Source organism: Vanellus vanellus (genome assembly GCF_965231255.1).
Source record: "Vanellus vanellus genome assembly, chromosome: 11".
Classification (NCBI taxonomy): Eukaryota; Metazoa; Chordata; class Aves; order Charadriiformes; family Charadriidae; genus Vanellus; species Vanellus vanellus.
In genome coordinates this window covers 24585639-24600125 of record NC_138916.1, presented here as the reverse complement: position 1 = coordinate 24600125, position 14487 = coordinate 24585639, and the positions used below count along the sequence as shown (strand labels likewise).

Sequence of the window (14487 nt, the reverse complement as noted above, 5' to 3'; positions counted from 1 at the left end):
TGAGTCAAGTCCCTATCTGCACAGTCTAAATATTTTATGCAAACTAAAATTGATTATACAAACAAAACAAAAAAGATTTGTTGGCTTTTCTCTGGTCCGCTTTTACCTTCATAATAATTGCACTGTTAGACTGGAAATTTTAATTGCAAAGTATTCATTAAGTGGGAATTATTCATACAGTTGCAATACCTAATATTTCTTTCTCCTTCAAATCCCAACTAATCCTAATTTAGACAGAAACTAGCAATTTCTTTATTTGTGAATGTATCAAGAATGACCTCATACTTGTGCTCAAGTGAGAGGGTTTCTGAAGAACAAATTGGTTTGGCTCATTAAGACTGTACTGCTTATAACATTATACTATTACAACTATAATAATTTCCTTTGATGACTGACACACAAATTAATCCTGACAAGACAACCTGAGTAAATCTTCAAAATACAGCATGAAACCTAACACACCAACCCACAGTTTTTCGTTAAATGACATTGTTGTGACCCAAGCAGTCTTTCTCACCAAACAGCAAGGGCCGAGGAAAACTCTTATTACCCACTCTTAAAATAGTGTTTCGTTATTTAAATCTGCACGAGATTTGAGGGATGAAAAGTGTTCATACCTGTAATAGTCTAAATAAGTGTATAGCAGATACTGCAAATTATGTTCTAAACAGTGAAGGACAAAACGAGCGTGGAAGTCCAAACCGTTTGCAGCACTGTATTTTGGAACAGGGTGAGGATTTTGCAGTACTCCCCCAAGGTAAGACAGTCTTTGGAGCAGAAGTTCAAAATCTTCCAACTCAGAACAAACAAAAATTCCATTTCTATCAGAAAAGAGAAAAAGCATATGCACGGATTAGTCAGCTCTCTCTTTAACAAGTTCTGAAGGGTGTTCAAAATTAAAAAGCAGATCTTTCCTTCTAGGGCACTACTTCACCCCCAAGGCGAACACAATGTTCCAAAATACTTTTAATAGTGCTCAAACAATATTGTAGTTACTGGAGTTCACTGCAGAGAACGAGGCGTGAGGAGTGAAATGCTATGTGATTAGAATTTTCTCCCATGTATTAAAATGGGCATCAGGAATATAATGACTATGAAATATCGAAGGGCTGATAGAGGACTTCTATTGCTGTCATGTTTCTTACTGTTTTCAGGTAACAAAAAGTGCAAGTACAAGACTAAAATTAAATTTATTAATGGATTTGTGCTGTTTCAAAAAAGGCTACTAAATACAATATAAAAGTTAATATGTATCAAAGATTTTCTTAACATGTACTTCTATAACTATCTGATTTTGGCTTCACAGAAGGTAGAAAGTCAGTATAACGCATTAAGGGCACATACCTCGCCAGCTTGTTTAATATATCATTTCTCATATAGCTACTACATAACATTTTCCGGTCAATAATGTCTGGAGTAAGTGGGGGCCAGTTAGCTTGTCCACACAAAGGCTGGCTGGGCTCAGATTCTTCAATCCATGAACAAATATTAAGCCAATCATGCTGGGCTGTCAAGTGCATCCAAAGAACCTCAGGATTACATGTCTTGAGCTCTGTGTTTCAGAAAGGCAAACTGATGAAACCGGCACAAACACACACTGCTTCGGGAAATACTGACATTTCTTTATACTTGTATATATTTTTAAGGAACAGTTGCAAATATGATGCTGAGATTAAGTATACTGTTACAGTTTGCTAGAGCTTGATGTTGGAAAAGCTAAATGTAATACTACAGCGTAATAAGCTTTATGGAACATTGCAGAGTATGAAATTTACAGCAAGCGGCCATGCATTAGACAAGTCCCTTACAGCTAGTTCCAAATTCTTCTCCACAGTAAAAACACAGATCCCTGCCAGAATGCAACAGGATGAAAACACATGGTTTACCCATTTTCACTGACAAAAAAATAAGTGACCTACTGCAGTAGAACACAACTTTAGTTATATCAATGCCACTCCTATACAACTGCAATATACTACGCCAAAACCAGATTTTTAATCTACAATTTCTTAGTCCTTAGTACCAGAATACTTGCCTTGGCGTGGTTTTCTGGGGAGAAGAATCATTTCCTGAATAAGCTCATCCCACCACTGAGCCCAGTTAAACATCACTCTGACTCTCCTATTGTGAACCCGATGCCTATCACAATTCAATAAGGAGTCTAGAACAGCTGTATGTCTGGAAGAGTCTTGCTCCTTTCTCCAGTTCTTGAAACTGCAATGAAATATTGCATTAGGACATTTTTCTAGTACTCTCTTAAAAACAGTCAACAATCTAACAAATAGAAGATGATCAAAGGGTCAACAAATTTTGTTATTTCATTTTGAAGAGAGTTCTGGAAGCGGTAGAGAGACTTAAACTAAAAGTTTGAGTGCATATGACAGCAATGAGCAAAGAATTACCTCATTTTTCCAAACCTGACATAGCAAATGATAAGTATCATAACATTTCTACAGTTACTTAACTGTAAAATGATTTTTCTACGTTACTTTAGTTTGCTATATTATGGATATCATATGTCAAAACCAGAGCATACATTCCATCTGAAGATATTTCATTTGATTAATAATCCTAATAATATCATTTGTTATTAAAGATGCTTCATTTATGGTGATGATGACATGAACAGAAGACTTCCGTTATACTGACTACAGATTAAGTCACGATGTACTGTCAAGAACATGACAGCAATTGTTGCATTAATGCGAAAAGCAATCAGTTCCCACACTGACCCTTATTTCTGCAAATGAAGGCCAGTGTGAAATTAATGAAATTACAAAATACTGTGTTTGTTAGTGCAGTAAATCATACGGAATAAAGAAGCCAGCATATTTGAAATCCTATTAGTGTTATTAATTAATAATTAAAACTGATAACCCACGTTACCTGGAAAGAGATTGAATCTCTTTATTTTCTTGGAAGGGTTCCGAGTAAAAGCTTTCAACCTGATGCACGAAGTCTATCATTTTCTTCTCTTTTTCAGAAAAATAATTTTCTTCTCGTAAAACTTTCACCTTTAATTCAAATTAAAGTATTACCTCCAATTACAATTTTTATCTACTTATAATATATTAAAATTGTAAATGATCCTGCAAGTGTCAAGAGTTCATTAACTGTAGGAAAAAAAGCTGGAAGCATTGAGGCCAATACACTTAAATTACAAGAGGGCCAGGACTTCATACCGTGTGCAAGCAGACGAGAACTAGATCAGAGCCAGAACAAAGAAATGACATTTTAACCAATTTTTACTTTAACTGCAAATACAAAAGAACAGCAGCTACACTGCAAGGATGCAGGGACAAAACCTGTTTGTTCCCATTCTGAAAGCGCGTTCAATACAATGCTTCCTCTCAGCACAAACCCACATCAGACTTCAGACCTGAGAACATCCGCTAGGCAAAAAAACCCTTTTCTACACTTACCAACAAATCTCGTACATGTTTATCAACTGTGTAGAAACATATCTTATGCAACTCCTCCTTCACATCAAAGCCCTAACAAAAAAGAAGATACTCATTGTATGCAAACTGTAGACACGCAGCTGTACATTGGTAGAATAAATGCATCTGCTTTCTTTCCAAAGCACACAACCTTTTACAAGCACGCTTGTGATACTCGCTTCACCAGTTACTAAAGATGTCATCGCGACCCAGTGATCTGCGTGATGTCTCCAGCAGGTCTGGATATAAAATGTGTACCCTTTAATACCTGACTTGCCAGCATCACCTTTACACTTCCCTGATGATGACATCAGTCGATACACACATTCCTAAATAGGCTCCCTCAGCATTCTGACGGCAGTAGTGATCAAAGCAGTTCTTTACAACAAGTTCATTTTCAGTGTAATACAAGCATGTGGTAGAATCAATACATCCATAAGACACCTAAATGCTCCCAACACTCTCAGCATTCATTTACTTTGTTAGTCACAAAGAAGCGTTAAGAGCTATCAGCATGCTTACTGAACACCTCTCACCATATTTCGTAAAAGTTCTGAGGCCTCCCTGGTATTATCCTTCAGAAGACGGTCATAGACCAGATTCAAACCTGTCTGAATAAATTCTTGAAAACTTTGAGCAGGATGCTGATGCATTCGGAAGAAGGTCTGGGCCTCTGGCATTTTGTTGCTTAAGATGGCCTCGGCAATGACTTCCTGAAAGGGGGAAAAAAATGGAACAAACCGATCTCATTAATCTTCAGTGTTACCATCTTTATAATCCCTACATTGATTTTTTCCCCAATAGTTTAAAGACATTTCCATAGTAATTATTTCCTTAAATATAATTAATAAGAACAGTAAAAAATGGATTACTCATTTTTACCTCTGGTGTCAGTTTTTCCCACATATGGCTTTCTTCTAATGCAGGTAGGTCTTCATCAAGATCACTTCCTGTGTGTACCGTACTTATTTGTGGTCGAGGGTACTTTCTCAGAAATTTTCTAAGTTTAATAATGTAATCAGTTAAAATATCTGCACCCTTCCGCAAGAATTCATCGGGTTCTGTCAAGAGCATCCAGGATATCAGTTAAACAGAAACGAACAATACAGCATTTTTAATTCTTAGCAACAGTGAACGCGTTCCCCTGACTAACAAACAGAACACACCTTGGAGGAAATAGCACATCAGCTCTGCATTGCAATTGACCTGTACAGTTACCATACTGGCCATCGCTATCAGCATACTATCAGGATGCAGTCACAATCCTACCAGTGCTCCAGAGAGGTCCCCTCAGATTAAGTCCCATTTAAAATGCAGGGGTTTTTAAACATAACATTCACATAGCAAGAAACAGAGACTACTAACGGAATCACAGAGTTTCTGAGTTGGAAGGGACCTCTAGAGATCGTCCAGCCCCACTCCCCCGCCAAAGCAGGAGTGCCCGGAGCACATCCCTCAGGACTGCATCCAGGCAGGTCTTGAAAACCTCCAGAGAAGGGGACTCCCCCCTCCCTGGGCAGCCTGTGCCGGTGCTCTGCCACCCAAACCATAAAGAAGTTTTTCCGTGTATTTGAACGGAACTTCCTATGTTCCAACTTGTGCCCATTACCCCCCGTCCTGTCCCTGGGAACCACTGAAAAGAGCCTGGCTCCATCCTCCTTCAGCCCACCCTTTAGATACTTGTAAGCGTTAATAAGGTCTCCCCTCAGCCCTCTCTTCTCCAGGCTAAAGAGTCCCAGTGCTCTCAGCCTTTCCTCATACGGGAGATGCTCCAATCCCTCCATCATCTTAGTTGCCCTTTGTTGAACTCGCTCCAGCAGTTCCCTGTCCCTCTTGAACTGGGGAGCCCCGAACTGGACACAGTATTCCAGTTGTGGCCTCACCAGTGCAGAGCAGAGGGGGAGAATGACCCCCCTCGACCTACTGGCCACACTCTTCCCTATGGAGCCCAGGATTCCGTTGGCCTTTTTGGCAACAAGGGCACATTGCTGGCTCATGGATAATTTACTGTCTACTAGGACCCCCAGACCCTTCTCCTCAGAACTACTTCCCAGCAGGTCCGCCCCTAACCTATACTGGTGCTTTGCATTCTTCCTCCCCATGTACAGGACCTTGCACTTGCTTGCACTTGCTACAATCATGTAGAAAAAAATGATTAACAGGTAATGGTCTGCAGCTTTTACTCTCGGAAGAAATCAGTTCTGCTTTAACATGTACAACCTGTTGGTCCACAAACTAAAAAGCACCACTTGGACAGCAATTCAGACCCACCCATGCAGCAGGACAGCACACTGCAGGTTGGGACAAGGCACCCCACTCTCCATAGCTTCCTGTAGCAAAACAAAAGTGTCCCCTGGGATTGTGTCATTTTAACACTTTACCAGTACACCAGCTGTTACTCTAGTCTTGTACCTTTTAGGCTGTAGTTTCAGCAACAGTGCCAGTGTAATGAGTCATGCACTGCCACAGCCAGTCTGCAACCCCAATCAGACACTGCTTCTTGCTCCTGTGCCACCCCACGGGTTATACTGGGATGTGTGACTGTGTTGCCACACAGTAAATCAGACTGGGAAGTGCTCCAGACAAAAAATAACCTGGTAGGCTATTTTTCCAGCTGTATCAGTTTCTTAAACTGGTCTATCCCATTCCACAGCCACATAATGAATTGTGCCAGAATATTTCAAGCTGTGGCACTGAGAAACAAACGGGGAGCTGAGGGCTAAACTCAAGCCATTTCACTGCACTACCATCAAGCATCCATCCGTTCTGTGATTCATAGCTGGAAAGTCCTATTCTTATGGACCCCACAATGATCCTGTCGACAGAATTCTGTCTTATCCGAGAGCCTGATCATAGTTGCTTGGGCTAACACAGATACTCTATTCAGATTAACTTCTCATGTTTCCCCTTAAATAATATCTTTCATTCAGTTAACTCTTGCACATTTTTTTGGTTCATTCTAGGCAAATTTAGGCTTTTTAATTAAAATAATTACTTTTTCTTACTTACCTAAACAATGACACATTACATGACTACATATGATTCAAAATGAGCAATCTTACCCTCTGTGTGCACAAAAATTTCTTCAAGTTGTCCGCTAAGGAAATTCAACGTGAGGTTTAGTAGCTGCTCAGAAAAGTGTTTACTCTGAGGCTCCATATCATTTTCTCTGATTGCTGAGCAAAGCAAGTCTAGAGCTGGCCTCAGCTCTTCCAAATCTGCAATATTTATATAAAAAGTTAAGACATCTGCATTCTACCATATGACTGATCACATAAATTTAAGTTAAAAGTCATAGAGGTATGCTACAAAAAATCTTCTAAAATATGTCAAACAATATAGATCACATGCTTTGCCTTCGCATCAAAATGCTTATAATACATATGCCAATATCAGAACACAACAACCCCCTCCATTATGCACCATTTCTCTCTTATTTTCCAGAAGTAGGGAAGCTATAGCATCATCCAAACATACAAGAGCACGGGCAATTCAATCTGCCTGTACAAACACACAGCCATAAACAGAAAGGCAATTAAATTTAAAACTCCATGTAGCTCAGAGTATTTTACTTACTTTTCAGGTAAGACTGGGATGCACTATTAGTAGACTGTTCAGGTCCAGAGCAGGGTGCAGACAGATTGAAAAGCCTTTCTTTGCTTTTTAAAAATAAGTCTACTGTGTCTAGTTGACGATTTTCCAAACCTGCCTGGACAAACATGCAGTAGAACAATTATGCGTGTATTCTAAACATATATATTGCACTTTTGCTGCTAGTATTTTTACTTCATGCCGAGCAACAAAATATACATGCAGGAAAAAAGAAGAAATTTAAACTATGTGTGCAACACCTGTAGCCTGAAATAACAAGGTGACCTGTTCAGTTCCTGCCATGCTCCTTTAACAGGCTTTGCAGAAACCCTGCCCTGTATCTTCACAGACAAAACGTTAATTCGACCATTTGTTAAGAGTTTGATTTGGAATATAAAATAAGCTTATTCAAAGTCCTGATTCTCACAGTGCTTACAGCAACTGAAAACTGCTGTGACCCTCCCACCCATCAATTCACTTTCCATCACACCCTTCAAATAAAACCAAAAGAACCCTACAAATGCCTTCACCTAAGCTCCCTCCCTCCAAACACAACTGACAACACAGGCTGACAATGTACGGAGTGATGGTGCAGACAGGCTGTTGCACAGTCCCAAACTTCTGCAACAATAGTTTTTTTAAAGAAGGATCTTTGTCAACTAAAAGTCATCTCTCTCTCTTATCCAGAGCACTGAAAAACTGCAGAGACACAAGGAGATTTGTTTTGTGGCCTGGTACATTAAAAATATTTTATCATGTATAAAGGACAGCAGGCAACTTTTGGTAGGTTTAAGTTCTCCTCTTGGCTTTACAAGAGCGGTATGATAAAAACAGAAATCGAGTCCCAAGGACTTATTTTAATATTTGACATTTTGCAAGAGGAGAAAAACTGCTGCAGAAATTGGCAAAAATGCTTTTGGGTCCAATTAAGAGCAAGATTGCAGCACTGCTTAGTTTAAAAAAATATATATATTTTTTAATGTGTATTAACTTAGCTGCTGTATTTCTTGTTTTTGGTTACTCGGGTTTCTTATTGTTTATTTAATAATTAAACCTATTTTTTGCCCCTAGGTTACTGAGGCATGCTCTTAATTGTGTCTAAAACCACCATTAACATTGCTAAACTGCATTCATTACTTTAAAGAAGTATTTTTGTTACCTGTAAGACATGAAACATTTCTTTACCTCAAGCGCATGTATCGGAATTGAACATCGTTCCCATCCATTGAGATGACAAACAGAATCTACAACTCCAGCGCTGCCATAGATCATCAATCTATTCAAAAACTCTTCTTGAGTTAAACCAAATAGAACTAAGGAGAGACCATGCTCTAAATAAAAGAATCAAACCATAATTAAAAACATATAAGCAAGTTGTGACACAACAACATTTTTATCTACTGCCTCTCTTCCAAAATAATGATGCAAAGCTGCAGTGGCTCCATTTGTATTTCACCTCCACAAGGACACATAAGAAATTAGCCAAGAGCAGCCAGGCAGACAAAAAAGCAGCTTTTATGAGAAGTCTACATCAGAACAATTATACAACCCCCCCTCACCTGTCAGGAGTAGACATAATGGCACCTCTTCACTGCAATCCACATAAACACTATTTTTGCCAAAGTGGTAATACGTCACATCTTGCGCCTCAAAGTCCCAGAGAGCAAGAGTCAATCCTTTGTCATTTGTTAGCACCACAAATAGGGCTTTAACTCCAGTTACCAATTTACACTCCAGTTTCACCACTTCTTGTGGTGCTTCTATGGGGATTTGTTTCCATTGCTGTCTTGTATCACCGAGGTTTGTACTATCGCTTTGTACTGGTTTGGGAGGGGCCCACATAACAGCCCGTGGAACAAAAGCCACCATTTTCTCAGAATTTTCATAGATTTCAGGATCGTGATCTTCCAGGTGGGTAAAAAACTGATACCAAGGCAAATTCAAGTCATTCACCAAACCTGGAGAACCTGGTCGTCTTCTCCTTACTGTATCAGAGAGCGAGGACAAGTGTGCCTTCCAGGACCTGGGGTGAAGAATGAGCCTACCTATAATACTAGGTATTAAGCCAAGAACAATGCAGATGAATCAATTTTTAAAGTTTCCTCAGCCAAATAATATGCATTTTAAGCTTATAGATTCCATCCAGCACCTTGCATTTTAACCTTAACATGTCCTGTTCATTTCTGTTTAAACACTGTTTGCAGCCCAGCTGAATGATCACAGCTGAGCATTTTTAGTAGAAAAAATTTTTTTTCCTCACAGAAAAAGCCCCCATCAATTAACAAAAAAAGTATAATGAAATTAACTCCAGAATTGAGTATTTATTAAATTTACATCAAGTTATAATGAAAATATTTTATAAGTATTAATACCTCTACTACTAAGGGTCACAACATGGTTAAAATGTTTTATATGAGTACAAAGTATTTGGAAGTCCAAATGCACTCATCTGTGCTAAACACACAACCAACTGTAAAGTACTTGGAATACAAAAATCTGGCAATATTGGTTCAAACTAAAGGTAACATCTGAAACAGTAATTCCTATCTGGAACCCATTCGATGACACATGTAAAGTTGTCTTGGCCCATTTCCTAACATCATCCTCACATTCAAAAGATTTAAAGCAGAATGAACTGATTTTACTTGCCACAACTAAAATAAATTTAAAAATCCCAGTAGTTTATTAATCAATGATATAAAAGAGGCAAACCCCAGCCTGTTTTATAAAGTATTTTCATTATGTACCTGTCTGTGCGGAAAGGCAAAGACAAAAGCTCCATGCTATAGTCAGAACAAGCGAGGTCATCCTCATCCAGCCCTTCAGGAGGCTTCACCGGAAGACTTTCAGAATCTTTCTTACAGAGCAAATGCCCAGGAAACTGTCTGTAAAGAAATAAATATTAAATTTCACCTCCCTCATAGACAATTTAATTTTTTCCTTCATGTTTAACTCCTCCAGGCATGAAATTTGAGGAAATGGGAACTACCAGAGAAGCAGTTTTCTCTCAGATGAGTAACATCCAGAAAAATTTATCCAGGTAAACTATCAAAACCTGATGCTATTTCCTTTGAGGCAGACAACACCTCTAAATTACAACATAGTCCTAATTTGTCAAGCAAAATCAGTACAGCTGATCAGAATAGTTTAACAATCCCATACTCTACAGTATTTCCAAAAGGTGCTACCAACCACCACTGGCACTAACTGACAGCATGTACCCTAACCTGCCTAGAAAAAAATATAAAGTCCAACACAAACTTTTTCTATTTGTTAAAGTGACAGAGCATAAATGGAAAGAAATAAGAATGAGCAATCTTTAAAAAAAATACAAAGTTTCTGCTCTACCACAGAGCCAGAACTCAAGATAAAAAGCTGACAGCATCTCAACTATTGTAGGGCCAAGATTAGGCACTTTTTAATGTTAGTTCCACTCAAAACTTTCATTTCGGAATTCTGCTGCAAACATACCTGAAGTACATGTTGAGATCCACAGAGATGGCACAGTTGGAAGAACTGGTGATCACAGCAACACTGAGATCATGCGACACTTTGATGGCAGTGAGTGGCGATGTGACGGTCGGACTCCCGCCCTCATGCTGCACGACTCCCTGGCAGAGCGCTACGTTGACATTTGCTAGATTTGCACCATCAAAAGAGTCAAATACATCTTTAAATAGCATCAAAGAAAACACCAGGCCTCAGACTGGCCAACAAACAAGAAGTTACACAGAAGGGGAAGACGGTGAATTTCTGCTCACTTTGTGGTCCAAGCCAATTTCTGCACAACAAAACATTTAGAATTGTTTGTTTCACAACAGCATTCTAAGCTCAGCTAGAATAAGAAGTGATTTGGGCTAAACGTTGGACAAACACACACCATCTCAAAAGATTTAACTTATATTTTTCCCAATTCACTTCTAAGCATATATTGACAGTTATATAATTAGGAGGAAAAAGTAACCTCACTTTATTGCATTTTTTTTTACATATGTGTCAGAAAATATTGACAAAGAATAGGTTAAAGTTGAGTGCCTTGTGGAACAGTCTGCCAGGTCTGAGCTCCTGTTCTTTAGAACACAGAAGAGGGCTATCTGGTTTCCAGCTGTGATTCCCTGCATACCTGTAGCTAATTTCTAAAGGATCTAATTAAGAAAAGAAAGGCTAGGGACAGTAGACTTAAGCCTGCTATTCACAGACCCATATATGAAAAACGCTGAAAACCGTTACTCCAATGTGAAACAGATTTCCAGTGGCGTGTTGAGAAACTACATTTGATACAGGACTATAGCATTTTTTTACTTCATTAACTAGCACTCTGCTCCACAACCCCTTTATTGAAAGCATTTTCAAAACCAACACTTGAATTTCTTTCAAGAAATTTCTGCTTAACCCCGACAGAAAAGAAAAACAACTTTGTTCTTCCAGATCATTTACACTGAGAGCTAGTCTCTACTGCAAAGGATACAAATCCAGCCAGAACTATCTAACAGAAAGAGGATCCCCCTGCAGAAGCATGTGTCTGTTATTCTTTCCAAAACTTGCGGAGGCAAATCAAGGGTAAAGCAGTCACACGTCTCTAAGGGTAAGCCTTTTCCAGGAAATGTAAGACGCACAACAATAAACTTATTGAGCAGAAGTATGCATTTGCTGTTTTCAAACGATAGTATCCTCAAAGAGAAAATTGAAGACAGACCTGTAAATTTAAAGATATTTTAGGATTATAGCAATCAACTTCTTTTGATTTGTAAAAATATCTCAAGAAAAATCACAGCTCAAATTAATTGCCTCTGCCACCATCTTAATAAAAGTTGGGATTGGCCTGGGGGGGGGACACACGACACGGACACTCTGCATCCTAACTGTACAATGTGTTTACTAATCATAGAACATAACGTTAAACACATCATTAGTCCTTGCAGGATTAGTGAGGACCCCCATCTCTGTTTTCTTCCCATCAATTCCAATATTAAAGGGAAAATTGGAGATAGCAGGGTTGCATGAATATGTTTTCATAAAGTTTATTTTTAACTTCGTACCATCCAAACACCTTACAACAGTTTAATTATTCTAAAAACATCACCTTTGAGTACAAAAATGTCTCTTATTATTTTTCAAGTTCATTAATACTGCTACTGATCACTTTAAATCAGTGTGAAAGTATGTGACGCTTCCCTAGTGTTCAGTCCTACTACCGCATTTTGTTTCACCAGCTGAAGCAGAATTAGACCTATAATTATTTCAAATATGGAATACACATTAAAATTTACTCACTGATGTTTTTAACTTCAAGGAGCTTTTTAAGTGTATCTTCCTTACAACCATGTAGGGAAACTGGGTTGTATTTTCCGTCTTCTACAGTGAATTCATAGACAAACAGTTCATGACTTTTACTAAGAGCCAGTATTTTTCTCTTGTCTGCTTGTAGATCATCTTCAGTATTCTCCCACATGAAGCTGAAGATACAACATTCAGTTTACTGACCTTATTATCTTTCTGCATTGCATACATTGAACAGTTCTGGAAGTGTGCTAATGATGGACAGTATAATTTTCATCTTTTGCAGTAAAGATGCTGCCACCACCCCTTCCGTCCCCAATACGAGAGCATATTTCATCCCTAGCCGAGACTGCAATGCAATACAGCATTTGAGGAATCCCTTCTTCTCTTCCTCTCAAGAACACAGTGTTTTTCTAGCCTCATGTGTTTCCTTCCTTTAGTCATCCGTGACACACACCATGAGTGAGACTAGACATTGGGACTTCTAGAAGGAGGACCACCAGCACTGCCAGCCAGAGAGAAGTTGAGCATATTGCCCATTTCCATCTGCTTTGCCTCCCCATTGCCTGGGCTGAGAAACTCTCCAGGTGTCTGTCTCCACACCTGCTCTCGTACGGAGAGGGGAGCAGGCAGAGAGCAAACAGCTAGATGGCCACTTAGGATGGTGCAGAGTGAAACATGAGACTGGAGTGCCGTAACAGTGCTGGTATTGCTTGACACTGCAGATGTTTAGAACTACAATGTGACTGTGGTTTTGACTCAGCATTAAAAACTACTGAAGCAGATTAAAGACATCTTGTGACCGCTGAGTATCACGCACAAGAGCTTGCCCCTGACCAGCGGACAAGGAAGTCAAGCAGTCAGGACACTATGAAATTTTAAGCCAGCAACTTGACAAAAATAGATGAATTTTCTTCTTCGTTTTTTTTTGATCTACTGTAATGAATACAACCACAACTAAACAAATAAGTGGATATAAATCAACGTCCCCTCCAGCAATGGGATTTTAAGCGGAGAGCATCCCATTTCAGGGCGGGGTTTTCAAGCCCTCCTCAGCTCCCAGGGCCTGCCCTCGCCTGTGCAGGACCGCTCTCTTTGGGGGAGCGCCCTCAGCCCCTGGAGTCTACCCGGCGCCTCTCACCACAGCAAAGCAACGCCGGGGGGCCCTTCCCGGCCTCCCCTTCCCCTGCTCACCCCCTGCCACTTACTCAGCCCAGGCTCCCGGGAGGACGCTGCCCCGGGCCCGGCCGCCTCCGCTCGGCACCAGGGACTCCAGGTAGATCCCACCAGAGACCAGGAGGCTGCCCAGAGCGTCCTGGCCCCTGCTCAGCCGGACCCAGGCCGCGTCCCACAGGGAGCCCTGCGCCTCCCCGGAGAGGGGCGCCAGCAGTACGCGCAGCTCCCGCTTCGCCCCCGCCATCCTCCTCAGGGAGGGCCGCCACCCCCGGCCTAACAGCCGCCCGCACCCCGGCCCGCCGCCATCTTGGACGGGAGTAGCCTTTCCTTCCGGTCACCTGACAGCACTGACCCGTGCCGCGGCGTGACTACAACTCCCAGCAGGCACCGCGGCCCGGCACCGGCGGCGGGCACTGCTAGCTAGGAGCTGCAGTCTCCGTGAGACCAAGGCAGGCGACTGCCTCCGGGGGCCTTCATGCTCATCGCAGCACCCGGTCCTGCGCGCAGCTGAAGCGTCTGCAAAGCTCGAAACCCGCAGCAAACCTACCGCTCATCCCCATTATCCAAGGCGCGCCTCTTCCTGTGAAGCGGCGCAGCTCTAGCTCGGCGAGTGAATCACCACGGTTCCCTGCCGCGTGCGCCTTTACATGCTGAGCCGCTACCGTGAGTTAGAAAGCGGTGGGCTCCTTGGGGCAAAGCCCAGAAGACCCGGGGGGTGTTTGTGCGTGTGCGGACGGGCCTGCCGGCAGCGTGGCAACTCTACAGAGCCCAGCCACACCAGATAGCGCTGCCCGGGGTTGCCGAGCCCCCGCGGGGGCTGCCGAGCGGGGGCTCGGCAACCCCGGGCAGCGCGGTTAAACCACTGCGAGCAGCTACGCTGGCGCAGCTGCATCGGTTAACCACGCCCCGCCCCGCCCTCGTGGGCGGAGCATCCCCAGCACGACCCCACCCACCCGGGCATCAAGGCTATGTGTCCCCGCCTCTGGGCGGAGCTTCCACC

General features: G+C 41.5%; 1 protein-coding gene across 1 annotated transcript in view; it reads right to left on the bottom strand.

Annotated features, from left to right (window-relative positions):
• SPG11 (SPG11 vesicle trafficking associated, spatacsin) overlaps positions 1-13807 on the bottom strand; it is a 36831-nt gene extending 23024 nt beyond the window's left edge. The window contains exons 1-16 of the mRNA XM_082489047.1: positions 13520-13807; positions 12306-12487; positions 11500-11727; positions 10503-10701; positions 9779-9916; positions 8591-9054; positions 8217-8362; positions 7017-7149; positions 6503-6658; positions 4323-4501; positions 3977-4153; positions 3423-3494; positions 2887-3014; positions 2036-2214; positions 1345-1552; positions 618-821 (exon numbers count right to left, since the gene is read on the bottom strand). Coding sequence (XP_082345173.1) covers positions 618-821; positions 1345-1552; positions 2036-2214; positions 2887-3014; positions 3423-3494; positions 3977-4153; positions 4323-4501; positions 6503-6658; positions 7017-7149; positions 8217-8362; positions 8591-9054; positions 9779-9916; positions 10503-10701; positions 11500-11727; positions 12306-12487; positions 13520-13731 — 3005 coding nt within the window. The 5' untranslated portion in view covers positions 13732-13807. The remainder of the gene's footprint in view (positions 1-617; positions 822-1344; positions 1553-2035; positions 2215-2886; positions 3015-3422; positions 3495-3976; positions 4154-4322; positions 4502-6502; positions 6659-7016; positions 7150-8216; positions 8363-8590; positions 9055-9778; positions 9917-10502; positions 10702-11499; positions 11728-12305; positions 12488-13519) is intronic.
• Between the last annotated feature and the right edge of the window lie 680 nt (positions 13808-14487).